Source organism: Nicotiana attenuata, chromosome 6 (genome assembly GCF_001879085.1).
Source record: "Nicotiana attenuata strain UT chromosome 6, NIATTr2, whole genome shotgun sequence".
In the NCBI taxonomy this organism is placed as follows: domain Eukaryota; kingdom Viridiplantae; phylum Streptophyta; class Magnoliopsida; order Solanales; family Solanaceae; genus Nicotiana; species Nicotiana attenuata.
Window position 1 is genome coordinate 66,370,695 of NC_031994.1, and position 21,650 is coordinate 66,392,344.

The 21,650-nt window shown below is 37.9% G+C and overlaps 2 protein-coding genes across 2 annotated transcripts; one reads left to right on the forward strand and one right to left on the reverse strand.

Moving 5' to 3' along the window:
* LOC109227920 lies at window positions 3,534–4,034 on the forward strand. Its single transcript, XM_019393109.1, has one exon. It carries the CDS (start codon window positions 3,534–3,536, stop codon window positions 4,032–4,034), a length of 501 nt encoding a protein of 166 aa, XP_019248654.1.
* On the reverse strand, window positions 10,885–13,129 carry LOC109228297. Its single transcript, XM_019393449.1, has 3 exons — window positions 12,997–13,129; window positions 12,038–12,138; window positions 10,885–11,521 (listed from the first exon to the last, which is right to left on the reverse strand). The coding sequence occupies exons 1-3, from the start codon at window positions 13,092–13,094 to the stop codon at window positions 11,151–11,153; spliced, it is 570 nt and encodes a 189-aa protein (XP_019248994.1). The 5' UTR covers window positions 13,095–13,129; the 3' UTR covers window positions 10,885–11,150.

Consider the following 21,650-nt stretch of genomic DNA (forward strand, 5'->3'; position numbering starts at 1 on the left):
ACTGTGTATTCACTGCCTCCAAGTAAGGCATTGTGTCTCATGTCACCTTCGATGACATGAAACTTGGTATCTTGGATTGTACCGGCCACATTGACCGGGAGGATGATCTCCCCTTTCGTTGTCTCGCTCGCCATGTTGAATCCATTGAGGAGTCGAGAGGCGGGTATGATCTGGTCAAGCAGTCCGAGCTGCTCCACCACCCTCGACCTGATTATGTTGGCCGAGCTACCTGGATCACCAGCACATGTTTAATTTGAAATTTATTCATAAGAAAAAAATTACTAGTGCGTCATTATTAGGCTGAGACAAGGTCTCGATGTCCTCTTCGCTGAATGTGAGAGCATCCTCTGGTATGTAACTCCGAGTTCACTTTTCCCTGGTGATGGATATTTTCATCCGCTTGACAACGGGTCCCTGTGGGGCGTCGACCCCTCCAATGATCATGTGGATGACGTGCTATGGTTCTTCTGGTTCGTTCTTCCTGTTCGCCTCTCTTTGCCGAAATTGGTTTTTTAGCTCGGCCGCTGAGGAACTCTCGAAGGTGCCCTTCGCTGATCAGTCGGGCTACCTCTTCTCGAAGCTGTCTGCAATCCTCGATCCTCTGACCGTGAGTGCCGTGATATTTGCATACTAAGTTAGGGTTCCTCTGTGAAGGGTCTGACAGTATAGGTTTTGGCCACCTGGTATCTTTGATTTTACCTATGGCCGATACGATGTCCGAGACATCGACGTTGAAGTTGTACTCAGATAGCCGGGGTGCCTCTACCGGCCCAGTGTGCCTACTAACCCGGCTTTACTCATGAGTCCTTGGGAACTTTGACCTCGATCTGTCCTTTGATCGCCTCGAGGTGTATTATGCCTCGGGGCGTTTCTTCGATCTTCTACATATGGCTGGTATCTTTGCTTGTTTGGTCTCGACTCCCTTTCTGTAAACCTTTGCTCCTTTGTTAAGAGCTAGCTAGGATATATTGAGCCCGAGGGGGCTCCTAATTGGTCGTCTTTGACCCTAATCTTCGATTGATACCTGTTGTGCACATCCGCCCAGGTCACGGCGGGATATTCGATCAAATTTTGTTTTAGCTGCTTTGAAGCTACCGAGCTTCGTTCGTTCAAGCCTTGTGTAAAGGCCTGTACTGCCCAGTCTCAGAGACTGGTGGTAATTCCATTCGCTCCATCTAAAAGCGAGATACAAAATCCCTTAGCATCTCGTTTACTCTCTGTTTGATTTTGAAGACATTAGACTTCCTGGTGGCGATCTTGATGGCACCAGTGTGTTCCCTCATAAAAGAGTCTGCCAACATGGCAAATGAATCTATTGAATTTGGGGGTAGGTTATGATACCACATCATAGCCCCTTTGACAGTGTTTCTCCAAATTTCTTTAATAAGACGGACTCAATTTCATCATCCTTTAAGTCATTCCCTTTTACAACACAAGTATGAGCGGTAATGTGCTCATTGGGGTCCATGGTCCCGTTATACTTCGGGACATCGGGCATTCTGAATTTCTTCGGGATGGGCTTCGGAGCCGCACTTGATGGGAATGGTTTTTGTACGAACTTCTTTGAATCTATGCCCTTCAGAATCAGGGGTGCGCCCGGGATCCGATCGACCCTCGAGTTATAAGTCTCCACGTTTTTATCGTTAGCCTCTATCTTCTTTTCTCCTGATTCAATCCTTTTGGTGAGTTCCTCGAGCATCTTCATAATAGCGGGGTCCGCTGCTGACCTGTTGTTACTCGATCTCTCTGGCGCCTGATCGACTCGAGGAACCGTTTCCGGTGCTGCTGTGCTTGGAGTTTTTTGTTGACTTTGTAGCTTAGCAATAGCCACTTGTTGTGCTTGCAACATCTTAAAAATGACTTGGAGGCTAACTTCTCTTTCCTCCCGAGCCGGAGTCCCCTATGCTTCATGTTGGTTTTCCCCGCGCGCACTTCCGTTGGTATGAGAGTTTACATCTACATGCATAGCATTGCATGAGCTCACGTCGACGGGAATTTATGCTGGTGCCAACCCTGAGTTTTGCGGTGGTACACCGGCATCTGCACCGTTCTCTCCATGAAGCCCAATACCGTTGTTTTTGCGTGCATTTGCTGAGTTAGACATTTTTGACATGAAATCAGAGATTCTTGGACAAGAAAAAGTGTGAAGAATAACTTGTGTTTTCAGAAAACTAGCACCAAAACAATCACTATTATTTTTAGCTCCACGGTGGGCGCCAAACTGTTTACCTTGAAAATGGTATCAACAAAAATATTTGATTTTGTGGTTCTAAAAATATGTGATTTATTTCAATACTAGTTGTTTGGCAATAGATGCTAAGTGTAAGTAAAGAGAATAAGATATGCAAACCAATGTTGTCACAAGATTGGGCCTCGAGCTGGCTGGAACAGGGGGCCTCAAGGTCTAGTTAGGGCAATTAGCAATGAACACTTGATGTAGAAACAATGATATCAAAGGCCTCGAAGATAGCCTTTTGTGGTTAATAATGGGCAATAAATGAAGAACAATAAATGAACAAGCAATAAATCTGTAGAGTAATCGTTGAATACGTTTAGGCAAGAAAAGCAGAGAATGTTCTATTGTATTCAATATTCATCTGTCTTTACAAAATGACAAGGGTCCCCTTTATATAGGAGGGGGAATCCCAACATAGTACATGTCTAATATGACGAGGAAATGCTATTGGTACAGCTGTATAATGGCTCAGTACGGATTTGTACTATTCTTGCAGACTTGGTCAGCTCTAATCACGTATCCTTGGGAGCTTTCCCGCCTTTCCATGACGATCATCGATTTGTACTGCTGCGAGATTGACCACAGTGAACCTTCGATATGTTCGCTCGAGGACGCACCTCGGGGTCACACTTCAAATTCTGCTTCGAGCTTCTCGAGGTCGGGCATGGAGTGCCATAGTAGCCCTAAAGTTGAACTCCCCGATTTTGGCCGTATACAAAGAGAGACACCTGGACTGCTTTTTTATACTTGAGCTCAAGTTTATAGTCAGATTGAGCAAGCAGTAGAAATATCAATACATAAAGATAATACTATGGGACAATCCAGAATTGCTGATTAGGATAATACCATTCCTCCTCTAAATTTGTCTCACATATAGCTCTCTAATTGTAAAAAATATAGCCGTCCATTATACAAAATTGGTTATAGGTCTTTGTCTTTTTGTTTTTCCCCTTTTGTATAAGTAGGGATACATATACAATGTAAAAATACAACGTTTCAAAGGCATGCAAAATATTCCTATTGCTTTCATAGTATCAGGAGCAGGTGCTCAAATTTAGAGATCTTATTTCTCTACCTTTTGTTGTTTCCTCCATTTCTTCTTTTCCTTTCATCTCTTCTGTTCTATCATTTCCTTGCTATGGTTGTTGCTTCAGAATCTGGTATTTCATCTGGAGAAGTCACACCTGGGACTATCCTTCTGCTGTTGGGAACACCACATTAGTAGCTTCAAATTTGGTGGATAGAACTCATCCATATTTTCTCAACTCTTCTGATTCTACTGGAATGGACTTTATTAATGTCAGTTTTGATGGAACTAGTTATGGAAATTGGAGAAGAGGGGGTATTAATCTCTCTTTCTGCTAAAAACAAACTAGGATTCATCAATGGTTCATGCCAAAAGCCAGTTGAGAACTCACCTCTGTTTGCACTGTTTGCACAGTGGAGGAGATGCAATGACATGGTCATTACTTGGCTGTTAAACTCCTTAAGAAAGCATATAGCAGAGAGTGTTATTTACTCTCAGACAGCTGAAGAACTTTGGGCTGAGCTAGAACAAAGATATGGCCAGGCTGATGGTGCAAAGCTGTTCCAGCTGCAAAGAGAACTTAACAACATTTTGCAAGGAACAAATGATGTTGCAGCATACTTTACTAGGCTCAAAAGAATATGGGATCAAATGAAAGTTCTTAGTACCTTCATGAATTGTGGGTGTGAGTGCAAATGTGGAGCAAAAGCTCACGATCACAAAATGAATGAAGATAAAAAACCTAATCCAGTTCTTGATAGGGCTTTATGAGGGATATTCTGGAGTAAGGGGAAACATCCTCATGATGAAGCCTCTTCCTTCCACAGCACAAGCTTATTCAATCATTTTACATGAAGAATCTCAAAGGGAGGTACATTATGGTCACCGTGTGTCAACTGAGCCTAGTGCTTTCAATGTTAATGCACAAAAAGCTAATAGTGAGTATAGGGGTGGAAATCATAACAGTAACACTGAAGCAAGAAAAAAACAACTTCTGCTCATACTGTAAAAAGCCGGGACACCAAAAAGAGATATGTTATAAACTGGTTGGTTACCCACCGTCTTTCAAGTTCACTAAGCCAAAGAGAAACTTTGGAAATGTACAGGCTAATGCAACAGTGATTGAGGAACGTGAAACATCAGCAGGAGGAGCAGTTATGTCACGCACCACCCTCGGGAGGCGCGACCGGCGCTCGATCGAGTGGACCCAACCGAGCAAGCCTTATCACACACTTCCTACCCCACTCTCCATGAATAAGATAGCCATGCTTCCTTTTTATTTAAACAGGGAAAAGGTGATACATTCAACCATGTTAATTCATTTTATATATTTCAGGCTTAAACCGTGGTTAAAGTTAATTTCTGGGATTCTCATAAAGTCACAATTTATAGAAAGCAGGAGTTTATAATTACAACATAGTTCATGAGCCCCACAACACCCATACATGACCCACACATATGTCTACGGAGCCTCTAAGGATACAAAAGACGAGGACGACAATGCCGGCAATAAGGCCCCGGCTATACCTCAAAATGAAAATCCACAACAACAAAAGATATACAATACAACCCCTTGAAGGAGGAAGGGGCTCACCAAGACTTTGAGGAGAAGGTAACCTGCTACGCGCGATCGGCACTATCCGCAATGGAGCCACCTACATTCATTTAAAAAATATAGCGCCCCCGGCAAAAGGGACGTTAGTACCATGGAATAGTACTAGTATGTATAACTAAACACCATTTTACTAGAAAGAACTACCAAGCAAGAACAAAGAAATCACAAGAGTAAATCAAAGGTTTTAACCGCACACCACATCGTCACATAAATGAATCATATCATCTTCCACACAATTTCCATAACTTAGTTTGGGGCATTTCTTTCATACGCTCATCACTGTTCTTAATACCACCGCTATCTTGAGCGGAGTCCGATCACGACCCGATCGGCTAGGTCGCGTCATTTGAGACATATACCTCGATCACCATTTCATTTCCCTTTTTCCGGAATTCAATATTTGCACATCACCCCCATGTGTGCGGCATGGTGTCCGATCACGGCCCGATCGGCTAGGCCGCCTTACCTAGGCGTTGTTCCTTTCTCATTAATCATCTCATTCGAATCTTTATTTCACTTAGATCACATCAATTCATTGGAACTTAGGGCCACAGCTATCACATCATTCCAATTCCAATGTCCATCTTGCAATTTTATGGCCATAGGCACACACAAGCAATTCAAGTTACAAACATAGGTAAGTTTTCACATAATTAACATGATAATTCCAGTTTTAATCTCGGCTTACAGCCTAGGCATTTCAACACATGATTCGTATTCTTCACACTTCTCTAAATATCAAGAAAGGAATATTATTCACATTGAGGCACATCCTTGATTTACATACATATATATATATATATATATATATATATATTGCAAATCAATTAATGTGAAATACAATCAATACATCAACCAATTCTAGCCTTACCACACCTGCGTAAACGCCAACGGAGCTCAATTTCTAATAAAAGGGGGTTTTAGCCATACATACCTCAATATAGCTTTCCTTAGTCCTTACAAAATTCCGGAACTCTTGGCACTTCGATCTATCGTGTAAGAATTACAAATGGAACTGAGAATTAGAGACGAGATTGAGATTCTAGCTTAGTTCGAGCATATCATCAAACACTAAAGGTGCATTGTGACTTTAGGCCCTTTTTGTGAGGAATTTCTATCATTTTATACCCCCAATTGCCCTCTTTTTAGTTTTCTACCTTCCAATATCCTATGGTGTGATATGCATGTAATAATTTCATTCTTATACTCATAAATTACTTCAATACTGACCCCTTATAGCTAAGTTATAGAAATAAGAGCTGGGGTGATGAATCTTACCTCTTGGGAATGAAAATTTAGGTGTCTTCACTTGATCTTCTTCAATGTTTTAGCAAGGCTCAAGGAGTAATTTAATGGGAGATACTTTCCCTCTCTAAGAACCTCTCTCTCTCTCTCTAAAAGCCTCAAAAGATCTGCTTAAAATGATCTGTAATACCGAATATATCGATAGGGGGTTGGGTTTAAAAATTAGAAAATTGGAGCCCCGAGTCAGGTTTGCGATCGCAAAGTGGAAATGCGGCCCGCAGAATGGACCGCAAAAGTGCTCCCAAAATCTGATCATTCTGTCTGGGTTTGCGGCAGAAATGCGGTTCGCATACCCGTTCTGCGGTCGCATAATGCACCGCAGAACTGCCCTTTTACAAAATTCCAAGATAATTATGCGGCGACTATGCGGTCCGCATATCAGTTATGCGATCACATAATGGACCGCATTTTGACCTCAAATTTGACTAACACACTGACTCACTTTGCGATAGAAATGTGGTCCGCATACTTGATTTGCGACCGCATTCTAGACCGCATAATAGCACTTTTCTGGAAAACTTTGATTCTTGATTTTTAAATGCTTAGATCAGTACAAAGGGTCCGAACCGCGTAATTTGGCACTACGAGCTTTTAAGTTTTAAGTACAAGTTTTCACGGGGCCTTACAAGTTTTCACTGGAGGTGTTGCACCTAGCCTAATGAATCCACAGGGGTTCACAAAAGAACAGTGTGAGCAGCTGTTCAGATGATACAATCTGTGCAGGCTGGAAACATAAGTACTTCAGGTTCTGATGCTAATGCAAGTGCCAACTTTTGTGGGTAAATGTGCTGCTTTTCACACCTTTATTTCTTATTTTACAACTATCACATTAAAGTTTTGGATAATTGATTCAGGAGCCTCACAACATATGACTCATGATAAAACACTTCTAAACAATTTCAAACAACTCCATTTCCCTATTCAAGTTACACTACCAAATTCTTATAAAGTCAAAGTTTACAGTTTAGGAAGTGTATTAGTTTCACCCGATCTTGAGTTGCATAATATTTTTATATTCCTTCTTTCAAACATAATCTTTTGTCTGTTAACCAACCGTGTAAGCAGCTGAATTCTGATATTTTGTTTACTAAATATGAATGTTTTGTACAAGTCCCTTCTCTGAAAAGGCAAATGGTACTTGGTGAAGCTTTTGGTGGTCTCTATGTGCTGGAAGTTGATTCAACTAAGTCTAGAGTGTCTAAGTCAGATTCAGTGTCCATTGAGTCTTTATTTCCTTTCCCTAAAAGTCATGTGAAGACTTGTAATGCAATCAACTCAGAGTCTTTTGAACAGTCTTGTAGTTCTGTCCCAAAGTCTGTTCAAACATCTGTAAGAGGAATTTTTTCATCTAATGAAAGTTTGAATATTAATAAAGCTGCAGTTTCTGATTCTATGAATTCCAACAAACTTTGGCATTTAAGATTGAGGCACTTACCTTATCATGCAATGAAGAATATAAAGAATATATCTCTTTCATCAACTGATAAACAAGTTTTTCCTTGTGACATCTGCCCAATTGCAAGACAGTCCAAATTGTCTTTTCCAACAAGCTCTATTAACTCTAAACAGTATTTTGAATTACTACACATAGACACCTAGGGTCCTTACAATGCTCCCACTTACAGGGGAGAAAGATATTTTCTTACTATTGTGGATGATTTTTCAAGGGCAACTTGGGCCTATCTTCTGTCTACAAAGTCCAATGTTTTCCCTACTCTTAAATCCTTTTTAGCTCTTATAGAAAGACAGTTTTCAGCTAAGGTTAAGATCATAAGATCGGATAATGCATATGAGTTAGGGACAGGAATAACTCCTTTAGATTTCTGTACTTCCAAAGGGATAGTTCATCACACATCGTGCATTGGAACCCCACAACAAAATGGGGTAGTAGAAAGAAAACATAAACATTTATTAGAGACATGTAGAGCCTTATTATTTCAGTCTCATTTACCAAAGAAATATTGGGGTGACTGTTTGCTAACAACAACTTACTTGATTAATAGATTCCCTTCAACAGTTCTACATAATAGATCACCCTATCGAGTTTTGTTTGGCAAATTGCCAGATTACTCTCATTTGAAGCCTTTCGGTTGTTTATGTTTTGTCTCTACTCTTTCTAGAAATAGAAATAAACTACAACCTAGAGCAATCCCTGGAGTCTTCTTAGGTTACCCTTTTGAAAGAAAGGATATAGAGTTTTGAACCTTCAATCGAATCAAGTATTTGTTTCCAGAGATATCAAATTCTTTGAGTCAATATTTTCTTTTTCTAATTCCGCTCCTATGTCAAAATTATTTCCAGCCAGTTTTCCTGTCTCTGATAAGGGAATGCCTATTTTTTCTTCACAACAAGAATCTAATTCACCTAATGTAACTACACCAGGTGTTATTTCATAATCATTTTCCAGTCCTAGAGGGTCAGGTTCCTCCATTGTTACTCTGTCTACATCTAGAGTTGAGTCAGTTCCAGCAGATGGGCTACGTAGATCTTCTAGAGAGCATAATATACCTAAATATTTATCAGATTACATATGTGATGCTGCTTATTCAGTAATTTCACCAAACCCACCTTTTACCCCGTTTCACTCTTACTCTTTCTCTGCATTTTCTCAACCAAATCAACAGTTTGTTAACACTATATGCCAAATTTCTGAGCCAAATTCTTACCAAGAAGCGGCCATTCATCCTGGTTGGCAAGCAGCTATGGCAAAAGAGTTAGAGGCATTAGAATCCAGTTGCACCTGGGAAGTATTTCAACTCCCTTTTGGAAGGAAAGCATTGCCTTGCAAATGGGTGTACAAAGTTAAAGTCAAATTTGATGGAAGTTTGGAAAAACTCAAAGCAAGGCTAGTAATATGATGAGATACACAACGAGAGGGAATAGACTACACAGAGACATTTTCACTAGTGGTGAAAATGACAACTATCAGATGTTTGTTAACTGTTGCAGTGAAGAAAGGATGGAAATTATACCAGTTAGAGTTAATAACGCCTTCTTACATGGCAACTTGAACGAGGAAGTGTTTATGAAGTTTCCACCAGGAGTTGCACCTCCAAGATTTTCCCTTGTCTGTCGTCTTCGCAAGTCCCTCCATGGTTTGAAACAGGCATCAGGCCAATGGTATGCTCGACTATCCTCTGCTTTAGGATCCAGAGGTTTCACCTCCTCGGTCAACGACTACTCCTAGTTCTTCAAAACTTTTGGGACTCTAACGACTATATTAGCCGTATATGTTGATGACATTCTCCTAACAGGCAACAATCAAGAAGAAATCAGTGAGATAAATCATTCCTTGATTTAGAATTTCGAATTAAGGACCTAGGAGAAACAACTTATTTTCTGCTGTATGGAACTTTTACACGAACCTGGAGGTATCATTTTGACTCAGAGGAAATTTGCAATTGACCTTATTTCTGAGTTTCATTCTCTACAATCAAGAGATGTTTCCACTCCGCTTGATTCAAACATTAAGCTTACTATTGATTCTGGTGAGCTTTTGCCGGATCCTACCATTTATCGGAGGCTCTTGGGGAAGCTAAATTTCCTCACAAATACCCGACCATATCTATCCTTTGCTATATAGACTTTGAGCCAATACATGCAATCTCCAAGATCTGGACACTATCAGGCAGCTTTACATACTCTTCGATATGTTCGAACTGATCCAAGTTTGGGACTTTTCTTCTTATCCGAGCCTTCGTTTCAGATTTTGGGTTATTGTGACGCAGATTGGGCATCTTGCTCGGATACTCGAAGATCAGTCACTGGTTTCCTCTTAAGCATAGGAGGATGCCCCCTCTCCTGGAAAGCGAAGAAACAACAAGTGATTGCTTTGTCTTCGGCGGAAGCTGAATATCGATCTATCCGATGTTTGGTAGCAGAACTTTCATGAATTGTTCGTCTTCTTGTTAACATATCTATTTCCCCTTCGCTTCCGGTCTCTGTCCGTTGTGACAATCAAGCTGCGATTCACATAGCCAAAAACCTAGTTTTTTACGAACGAACAAAGCATCGAAATTGATTGCCACTTCGTCCGCGAAAAATTGCTCGATGGTCTAGTTTCTTTGTCTTTTGTTCCTACTACAGCCCAAATCGCCGATATCTTCACAAAAGGGTTGGCAGGACCTCTTCATCGGAGTTTTTTAGGCAAGTTGGGAGTCCGATCTCCGGGCTCCCACTTAAGGGGGGGGGGGGTGGTGTTAACGAAGGTTTTGCCGGAGTTCTCACAAAAGGTGTTTCTCTTCAGCGTATGGATCAATGGTTATGGAAAAGAAGTCACAAGGGTCTAACTGATGTATCTAGAATTTGGGCCGGCTATTGGTCCAGTCTTGTTTCAAGAGAGACAATTGGACTGCTTTTTTATACTTGAGCCCAAGTTCATAGTCAGATTGAGCAAGCAGTAGAACTATCAATACATAAAGATAATACTATGGAGCAATCTAGAATTGCTGATTAGGATAATACCATTCCTCCTCTAATTTTATCTCACATATAGCTGTCTAATTGTACAAAATATAGCTGTCCATTGTACAAAATTGGTTATAGGTCTTTGTCTTTTTGTTTTTCCCCTTTTGTATAAGTAAGGGTACATATAAAATGTAAAAATACAACGTTTCAAAGGAATGGAAAATATTCCTATTGCTTTCAATACCATGGAATAAAATGCACCTATATAAAGCAAAAAAAATTAATACTACAAAGTATATATATTTATGTAGCCGATCACGAATTACATGTATGCATGTATATATTTGCGAATGCATGCATATGGAGTTACTACCAGTCTCAAATTTGCATCTTCTAAACAGCTGTTACTTAGAGTACTAGAAAATAAAAATTTTATTATTAGGATTTTTTAAATTCCTCGACTAACTTGCTCCACTTAGAAACTTTAAGTCAATTGAGAATAAGATGACTTGTCACTTGCAATATTTCACTCCAAAATCTACAAGATTTAATAAGAAAATTTATCTTCTTCTCTGTCGATGCATCTTATTATTCTTTGGCCTCAAAGACCTTCTGAAATGCTCTTTCCTTTGATCCCTTACTGATCTTCTTCCTTCAATTTTTCTAGAGGATCTGTGATATAAACTTCCTTGACCTTGTTCTTCTTCTGAAAAAGTAGTAGAAATATAGATATCTCTTTCATGTCTTGATCTTCTTGGCCTTTTATGACGAGGGTTGAGAAAAAACCGTTGAAGCTTAAAGCAGCAGAAAGTGCAACAACAATCTAAGACTGAAAAGCATGTAGAGATGCATGCCCATGTGGTTCTGCAAACCATGTCACAAATGCACCCACATATGCCCAACTTGTATAGCAAATACAAGAACAAGACAACTGCGCATTACCAAAAAGGGCACATATATAATTAGTGAAATGATAATTATGTTATATATCTTGTTTCCAACAATGTTTCTTTCACCATGAATAACTAAATGATACCCCTTCACTTCATTTGATCGGGCACGAAGTTTTACAGAGAAGTAAAGATTTTCACCACATACCAATAATATTCTTTGAACTTGTAATCTTAAACATGTCATGAGATTTCTACGGTCATATATAGTTGTGTAAAGCATTTTAGTACGGATAAAATTGAAAGCTTAAAGATAAATTAATTCCAAATATATATATATATATATATATATATATATAAAAGTGTTATTTCATTTTAGAACAAACTAAAAGAAGTATCATATAAATAAAACTGAGAGAGTAATACTTTATTAGTTAACTCAATTTAATTAGTCGAAGCAATAAAACAAGAGTTGTCAATAAATTGCGGCACATTGCCTATAATGTTAGACAGCTATCTATATATAGAAGCACTTATCTGGTAACTAAGAAACTCACCAAAATAGAATAGGATTGAGACCATGGCCAGTTTCAGCAAATGAGAAATGCAAAAGTTCTCTATGTAACAGAAGAAATCCCATGTCGGGCCGCATACTAAGCTGAAAAAACAGTACGTATATAATCAAGCCATAGATTGTTGTTTTATTCACAAAAAAAAAAAAAAAACGGGGGGGGGGGGGGGGGGTAGTAGGCAGCGGAAAAGAAAAATACAAAATTATTTAAAATACCATATACAAATATAACCTTATTATTTTATGGGAAAATGTCCAAATTTACCTCTCTACTTTCGTATATTGTCTACATCTAACCTCCATTATACTATTCAGCCAAATTTAGCCCTACCTTTATACTATCCTGCTAAATTTATCCTTGCCATCGGATGACTTTTAAAAATTACCCCTCGGACCGTTAGGTGACCCAAAATCTCCCAAATCATTTTAATTAGCTCACTTATTCTTCTTCTTGATCCAATACTTTTGAAATAGTTGGCATTTACCTGCTTTCTTAATCGGGAAAAAAAATAAGAGAAAAAAATATTAAAATAATACAACGGTTGGTAAACAAACTATAATAAATTGAAGAATCTAAATTAGGTAGCTTGTCTAAATTCTAAAAGTATTTACAATACCCCAGCTTTAATGAATTCATTCGTTCCACCAAAGGTATGGGGACTTTGCAAGTGTTAGTAATAGAAGTTGAAGTTCCTTGGAGAATTTACATTGTCGAATTCAACTTTGCTTTAATAATTTATATATAGTCGCAGATTTTGAATTACCTAAGTTTAAAAAGGTTGCTGATGGTAGTGGTAAATTTAGCAGGGTAGTATAATAGTAGGAGTAAATTTGGGCGGATAGTATGACGACGGTTAAATGTAAACAATATCCGAAAGTAAAGCGATGTATTTGGCACATTTCCCTTATTTTATTGAATAAATAAACACTGATTAAGTACATTACCTGCATGACTTTCCGGCTAAAAAATCAAATGGATGACCAAAAAGTTTTCCCAGAATTGCACCAAACCCTGATAACAATGGACCAATTACATTCTCCATCTTATAAACCAAATAGATTCCACACTCCTTAATTACATTTTCTGCAAGAGATTAAATGAATTTTCAGAATACAACAAAAGGTACTACTATAAGTGAAACAACTAGGATAATAGCCCTTGAACGTTGAGGAATGACAATAATTAAGTTTTAAAGTCTGATGATAACTGCCTTTTACATGTTTCAGATTCACTAATTGGTGGAAGTTTTCTAATTATATTTTACGAAATCAATTTTACTGTGTAAAAATCACATGAACTATGGAATTTGTATTTTACCATTAAAAGATAGAGAAGGAAAAGGACACTTACAGTTCGAAGTGTAGAAAATGATTGAGATCTAAAACCGAATCAACATTTGAAGTCCATCGGCTTTGTCAAACTGAAAATGGGCTTTTGAATTTTGAAAAATAATAGGGCCTAATGATATTCCAATGATACCGCGGGGGGAGGGAACAGAAATAGCCTCATTTACAATTGGTAATTGAAAATTAGTTACAGTTTGAAAAAAGTAATCGAAATTTAGTTATTTTTCATGTAAAGATAAAATCTGAACAAAATCATCCTTAATATCCGAAAAATTCCGGCATAATATGCCGGAGTTCGAATTTTTTACATATAAGATTCAAACATAATATGCTACAATTTCATAATATGCTGGAAGTTTATACGCAAAAGCTCCATAATCCAACATATTGGGTGTGTTCGGTATGAAGGAAAATATTTTCAAAATTTCTCATGTTTGGTTGGTTTAAATGTTTTGAAAAACAATTTCCTCGTGAACTCATTTTCCTTCAATTGGAGGAACATGTTTTCCCTCTCAAGAGAACGGATAATATTTTTCAAAACTCTTTTTCAACCTTCCCCACACCCCACCAACCCCCACCCTACCTCGACCCCCCGCCTTAAATAGAAATATCATTAAGAGTGCTTTCTTTTCATGTTGTAGATTTAGTACTTTCTTTTTCATTTCAACAAATATCGCAAACAACCTCTCTATCTCTATGAGGTAGGGGTAAGGTCTGCGTACATAATACCCTCCCCAGACCCCATTTATGGGTTCAAACTGGGTTTTTTGTTGTTGTTGTTTTTCATTTCAACAAAATGAATATTTTTTTCATGATTGTAAAAAAAACATTTTCTTTCATGTCAACAAAAAAGTACTTTCTTTTTATAATGTAGAAAAAGTATTTTCTTTATTTCAACAAAATAATGTAGTAAATAATATTTTCTTTCATTTCAATAAAATGAATATTTTCTTTTCTTGTAGAAAATATTTTCTTTCATTTCAACAAAATAAGTACTTTCTTTTCATATTGTAGAAAGAGTACTTTCTTTTCAAATAAAAAGGAGTATTTTCTTTTTAGTTATGGATCACAAATTTTAATGTTGCTTTTGCGTGAAAAAAGTAAAAAGCAGCACATCAGTTCCTTTGGGTTTGTGTGAATTTTTAAAAGAATAATTAAATTCTTGAAGAATATAAAATCCTAAAAACGTTGGGTATTTGGGGTGGGGGAGGGGGGTGGGGAGGGGGCAGAGCACAGGAAATATGGGAATTTGGGGATAGGGGTGAAGAGAATAGCATATAAAATTATTTTTCTAAAAATATTTTATAATCTCTAACCAAACACTAGAAAATATTTTTCACTCACCAACCAAACAAGGGAAAATGAGTATAATACCACTCATTTTCATGGAAAAAATATTCCTTCATACCAAACACACCTATTATATTGGAACTTTCCGTATTTCGGGTAGGGTACTTTTGTCCATATTTTATTTCTGGCTAGCCTATACAATTTTCACAATAATACCATATCTATCTTTGTTGATGGCACAATGTATGAGGCAAATTAAGGGTAAGTGCACAGATAACCATTCTCGGGAAAGCTATTTAGAGATTAACAGTACTTATTTTAACCTGAAATTTTAAACTAAAAATACTAACTTTAGGACAATTCACGATATTTTTGTCCTGAAAAACTGAAATTTAGGATCCACTGGATAATTTCTAAATAGCATCCCTTTAAAATGTTTATCTGGTGTCATTTCTACGACAAATTATATGTTCTTCGGAACAATAGTTGGGCCAATGTATCTTCATTGAAGTATTAACCTAAATAGCCCACCCAACCACGTAAACTAAGAATAATCGGTAAAGGTATAATATATTCATAATTAATTATGTATTATATGTGTATAATTAATGTATAATCTATATATATGGCTAGCGAAAGTAAACAATGAATATGATCGGCTATTTGTATAAAGATCCCTTCTTCATTGGAGGGAGGCCTACAGAAAGGGTGTAATAGAATTTGTCCACGGGTACCGCTACAACAACAACAACAACAATATGCTCAGTATGATCTCACGAGTAGAGTTTGGGGAGAGTGGGTATATATGTGTTTACCCTTAAAAATGGATAACAATTGAATTTATACGCGATTTTAAGGATATATGGGCTAATTCAATAAAAGTGAATAATGACGTTAGATAAGCAAATTAAGGATAGAATAAACAACCAAATTAGTAGTAATATTGAGTCCGAGATCGATTATAAGCTTAACAACTAGCCTGCCTTCGGTTCGGAGCCAAACACTTATGAAGAATTATGAGCGAAATTAAGAACTTTGAATAACTTTTAGAAGCAGAGAAAACAGATGTATATTGCATTGGTATGCATGTTACAGTGTCCCTATTGAATAATAAACTTCCCCTTTATAGAGTAGGGGAGTTTTACCCTAAGTACAATTCTATGAAAGGTAAAAATCTTCCCTTTCGCTAATCACTAATCTACTGCCGATACGGGCCGAGATCCACGCCGTGATATCCGGTTGGGCACGGATATCACGGCCCTTTGTTAATCGTGTGTAGATGCTTGGTAATGCTTTCCGAGGTCTTGAAACTCGGACCGAATCCGGGTGGCGTGGTCTAGATGGCTCCGAGGGCAAGTGTTTGTTCGGGCCTTGATATGAGAGGATCCTAGCTTCGATTTCGATTCCTTGTAGTTACGCCCTTGCTTCATTTGCCCCAATGGGACATCGGAGTGCTCATTAGCCTCGGTTTTATCCGTATATAATATGCAGACCATACCCTGCATCGTGTAAGGTAGAGAGACTGTTTCTAATAGACCATCGGCTTAAAAAAAATATTTTCAAAACATGTTTAAAAATGTTGGACTTTAAGCATTGGGCTTTAAAAGTCTAAGAGTGTGAATTGGAAATGGTGGAAAATAAAATGAAGGGAAATAAAAATTTGAATGAAGTAAGCTTTTGTCTTGAACTTTGTCCCTCTTTGGTGAGGGACAACTACACTTGTGTGTATATATATAGGATCACTTCTTAGAGCTCTTAAAAGGAGTTGAAGAGAATGAACCCTCGCGCCGTCGTCGCTCGCTCGCTCGGCTCGGCTTTGGCTTTGGCTTTGGATTTGGATTTGGATTTGGATTTGGATTTGTCAAATGATCGACCGATAAGATTATTTTTTGGACAAAATTTATTTAATTAGTTATTTAATAATTAATTAAAAGCCAGTCAGTTAATTAAGGAAATTAACTGAAATCTGAAATCCAAAAATGCTGAACGTTAATTTTCCCTTCTGAACAGACACTTTTCCTGAACAGACATAACACCTCTTCCGATAATTGCCTATAAATTTTGAGGCATGGCTGCATTTTCGACACACTGAAAAATTACAGAACTTCCTTTCTTCTGAAAATCCTGCATTCTATTTCGCAAAATCTCTTCTAAATTCGTAAGTGTGATTTTGCTCCGTTCTTTGAGTTCGTTGGTATCCTACAGTTTGTATTGCCACTGTTGCAGGAAGGTTTATTCCGTTTCATCCTGGGAGGATTTAGTCCATTACCTTGGCAACGTGTGAGCGGGTTAAAATTCCTTAAGGACGTACAAGCAAATTGTGGACTCGGAATATCTTTTACACTTTACTGTTTTTCCAGTTTTTTCTTCTAACAGTCTTTCTGATTTTGTGTTTTAACACAGTAGCGTTTACAAGCTTAAGGAATTTTATCTAACGTTTCAGTGTTGAAATATATATTAAACTGTTATCTATATTTTGTATACTGGTTTGGAGACTAAAGCCTTCGTGCTTCCTACTCCAATAATTGTTCTGTCCGGTTTAAAGTATATCAAAACTTTACTGGAATAATAAACGTACGGGTTTGAAGTATATAAAAACTTCACCATTGTTACGTGGTGTATGTTTGGTTTGGTATTCAGTTTGAAGATATCAAAACTTCACTGATTTAACAAAGTTCTGTTTTGTTTCCAACTCTACAGAAAAATGACGAATGAAAACCAAACTAATGGAAATGTTGCGGGAACGGGTGCTACTGTTACGAGTGTTGCTGCCTCGTCAAGCCGTTCAACTCGTGCTCATGCTATGGCACCAGCAGAAAAACCCGAAAAGTTTTCCGGTATTGACTTCAAACGTTGGCAAATGAAGATGCTCTTCTATCTTATTACGTTGAGTTTGCAGCGATTTATCAAGAAGGATCCTCCGGTCCTGGATGAAGGCACTCCGGAGACGAACGATTTGTTGTAACTGAAGCATGGAAACATTCTGATTTCTTGTGCAAAAACTACATTTTGAGTTGTTTGGAAGATAGCTTGTACAATGTCTATAGTGTCATGGAAACTTCAAAAGCGTTATGGAATGCGCTTAAGAAGAAGTACAAGATTGAGGATGCCGGACTTAAGAAGTTCGTGGCTGCAAGATTTTTGGTTTTCAAGATGATTGATACTAGGTCGGTCATAACTCAAGTCTAAGAATTACAAGTCATTGTGCATGACCTCCTTGCTGAAGGTATGACCCGAATCAATATTTTATTAATAACATTTATCTTGTTATTAATTATGAATTTATTATTGAAGGTATGGTCATAAATGAGGCCTTTCAAGTTGCCACTTTCATTGAGAAGTTACCTCCGTTGTGGAAGGACTTTAAGAACTATCTAAAACACAAGCGGAAGGAGATGACACTTGAAGACTTGATTGTTCGTTTGAGGATAGAAGAAGACAACAAAAATGCTGAAAAGAAGTCACGTGGAAACTCGACAATAATAAGGGCTAACATTGTTGAGGAGGCGCCACAAAATAAGAAGAGAAAGAAGGCTTCTGGACCAAAGAATTACCCAAGCAAGAAAAAGTTCAAGGGTAATTGCCACAACTGTGGAAAATCTGGGCATAAGGCCGTGGATTGTCGTGCACCAAAGAATGATAAGAAGAAGAAGAATCAAGCTAACATGGTTGAAAATGCTGAAGAAATGGAGGACTTGTGTGCCATGTTGTCTGAATGCAACTTGGTAGGAAATCCTAAAGAATGGTGGATAGATTCTGGAGCCACCCGCCATGTTTGTGCTAACAAGGAGTTATTTTCTTCTTATGCCCCCGCAGGACCCGACGAGACAATTTTCATGGGAAATTCGTCTACAGCCAAAATTGAAGGAGTTGGCAAGATTGCGTTGAAGATGACGTCGGGAAAAATAGTGACTCTAAACCAAGTTCTCCATGTTCCAAAAATTCGGAAGAATCTTGTGTCTACCTCACTTCTTGTCAAGAATGGATTCAAATGTATTTTTGTTTCTAATAGTGTTGTACTAAGTAAGAATGATGTATATGTAGGAAAAGGTTACCTGAATGAGGGCCTTTTTAAGCTAAATGTAATAGCAGTTCCTATCAATAAAGTTAATGCTTCTTCTTACTTACTTGAGTCAAACACTTTATGGCATTCACGCTTAGGTCACGTCAACTTCAAAACATTGCGAAAAATGATAAATTTAGAAGTATTGCCAAAATTTGTGCAATTCCAAATGTCAAATATGTGTGGAATCAAAGTATGCTAAGCATCCTTATAAGTCCGTTGAAAGGAATTCAAGTCCTTTAGACTTAATTCACACAGATATTTGCGACATGAAGTCAACACCATCTCACGGTGGGAAAAAGTATTTTATTACTTTTATTGACGATAGCACGAGATATTGCTATGTTTATTTACTTAATAGTAAAGATGAGGCAATTGATGCTTTCAAGCAATACAAGAGTGAAGTTGAAACACAACTAAACAAAAATATCAAAATGATAAGAAGTGATAGGGATGACAAATATGAATCTCCTTTTGAAGAAATATGTTTGAAAAATGGCATTATTCACCAAACAACTGCCCCTTACTCTCCACAATCTAATGGAATTGCGGAGAGAAAGAATCAAAGGTTGAAAGAGATGATGAATGCGTTGTTGATAAGTTCTGGTTTACCACAGAACTTGTGGGGGGAAGCTATACTTACAGCTAACCGAATAATCAACCGTGTACCTCATAGTAAAACACAGTCCATTCCTTATGAAAAATGGAAAGGAAGGAAGCCCAGCTTGAAATACTTCAAAGTGTGGGGGTGTTTAGCTAAGGTACAAGTTCCTAAACCTAAAAAGGTTAAGATAGGTCCAAAAACGGTTGATTATGTATTTATTGGATATGTAACCAATAGCAAGGCATATCGTTTTCTGGTTCATAAATCAGAAAATCCTGAGATTCACGTTAACACGAAAATAGAATCAGATAATGCTGAATTCTTTGAAACTATTTATCCGTAAAAAAGGAAAGTAAAGTGACTACCAAAAGTCAAAACGACCTCAGGAGGAAATAACAGATGGTATGCCTAATGAGGAAAATCCGAGAAGAAGTAAACGTCAACGGACATCTACTTCATTCGGTCCAGATTTTCTGACTTTCCTGCTAGAAAATGAGCCTCGTACCTTCAAGGAAGCAATGTCTTCCTCAGAAGCACAATATTGGAAAGAAGCTGTCAATAGTGAAATAGAATCCATATTGAGCAACCATACCTGGGAATTGGTTTATCTTCCTCCAGGTAAAAAAACATTGGGTTCTAAATGGATTTTCAAGAAGAAAATGAAAGACGATGGTACTATTGACAAATACAAGGCAAGACTTGTTGTCAAAGGATTTAGACAACGAGAAGGTCTTGACTATTTTTACACATACTCGCCGGTAATAAGAATTACATCCATTCGGATGCTAATAGCGTTAGCCGCCTTATATGGTCTTCAAATCCATCAAATGGATGTAAAAACAGCCTTCTTAAATGGTGATCTAGAGGAAGAAATTTACATGAACCAACCTGAAGGGTTTGTGGTTCCAGAAAAAGAAAAGAAGGTGTGTCGACTTGTTAAGTCCCTTTATGGACTAAAACAAGCACCCAAGCAATGGCATGCGAAATTTGACCCAACCATATTGTCAAATGGCTTTAAGATTAATGAATGTGATAAATGTGTTTACATTAAGAACGTTCCAAATCATATAGTCATTGTTTGCTTATATGTTGATGATATGCTAATAATGAGCAAAGACATTGCCGACATTCAAGCTACTAAGTGTATGCTTGCTAGTAAGTTTGATATGAAAGACTTAGGAGTTGCCGATGTAATTCTAGGAATTAAAATCCAGAGGACTCCTCAGGGTCTAGCTTTGTCTCAATCACATTATGTGAAAATGGTACTTGAAAAATTCAAACACTTGGAAATTAGAAGTGCAAGAACTCCAATTGACTTAAACCATCATCTTATAAAGAATAAAGGTGAAAGCACGTCTGAATTGGAGTATGCTCGTGTGTTGGGAAGCTTAATGTACATCATGAACTGTACACGACCTGATATAGCTTGTGCAATAAGTAAACTTAGTTGATTCACATGTAATCCCAACAAACATCACTGGGTGGCAATGAAACGAGTTCTGGGATATTTGGAATATACCCAAGACTACGCTTTGCACTACAATAAATATCATGCGGTTATCGAAGGATATAGTGATGCAAATTGGATAACCGGCTCAACAGAAACAAAGTCCACAAGTGGATATGTTTTTACTGTTGGTGGAGGAGCAGTATCTTGGAAGTCTTCCAAACAGACGTGCATTGCTCGCTCTATAATGGAATCAGAGTTTATAGCTTTGGATAAAGCCGGTGAAGAAGCTGAATGGCTTCGAAATTTCTTAGAAGACATTCCGTTCTGGCCAAAACCTTTGGCTCCTATTTGCATACATTGCGATAGTGAGGCTGCAATAGGACGGGCAGGGAGCGTTATGTATAACGAAAAGTCTCATCATATATGACGAAGACATAACACCGTTAGACAACTACTTTCTAGTGGATATCACTGTTGATTATGTAAGATCAAAGGATAATATGGCGGATCCGCTTACAAAAGGCTTAACTAGAGAGGGAGTTGAGAAATCATCTAAGGGAATAGGACTATGGCCGAGGACAAGTCAACATGGCGGTAACTCTATCTAGAATTTTGGATATTCCGAGATCTAGGTTCAAGGAGCTCAAACAAAGTTGTGATTGACCGGTTCAACATTGTCAAAGTAAAATCTTTGGTCCATTCTCGTGATGAAGACAATGTTCAGTAACAAGGATAGAACTTTACATGTTCTTTAATGATTACCTAAGTTTGATGTGGTATTTATCAAATAGTGTCAATCTAAAGGATTACACGTTTAGGAATCACCTATGTAAGTGTGAAGTGGA

Bases quoted from the DNA above. Each gene is read 5' to 3' on its own strand.
- LOC109227920 (XM_019393109.1), top strand. From the start codon at position 3,534: ATGTCAGTTTTGATGGAACTAGTTATGGAAATTGGAGAAGAGGGGGTA.
- LOC109228297 (XM_019393449.1), bottom strand. From the start codon at position 13,094: ATGGAGAATGTAATTGGTCCATTGTTATCAGGGTTTGGTGCAATTCTG. The intron at 12,139-12,996 runs GTAATGTACTTA...CTGTTTTTTCAG, and splicing joins TTAGCCGGAAAGTCATGCAG to CTTAGTATGCGGCCCGACAT. The intron at 11,522-12,037 runs GTGAGTTTCTTA...GGTAATGCGCAG, and splicing joins CTCAATCCTATTCTATTTTG to TTGTCTTGTTCTTGTATTTG.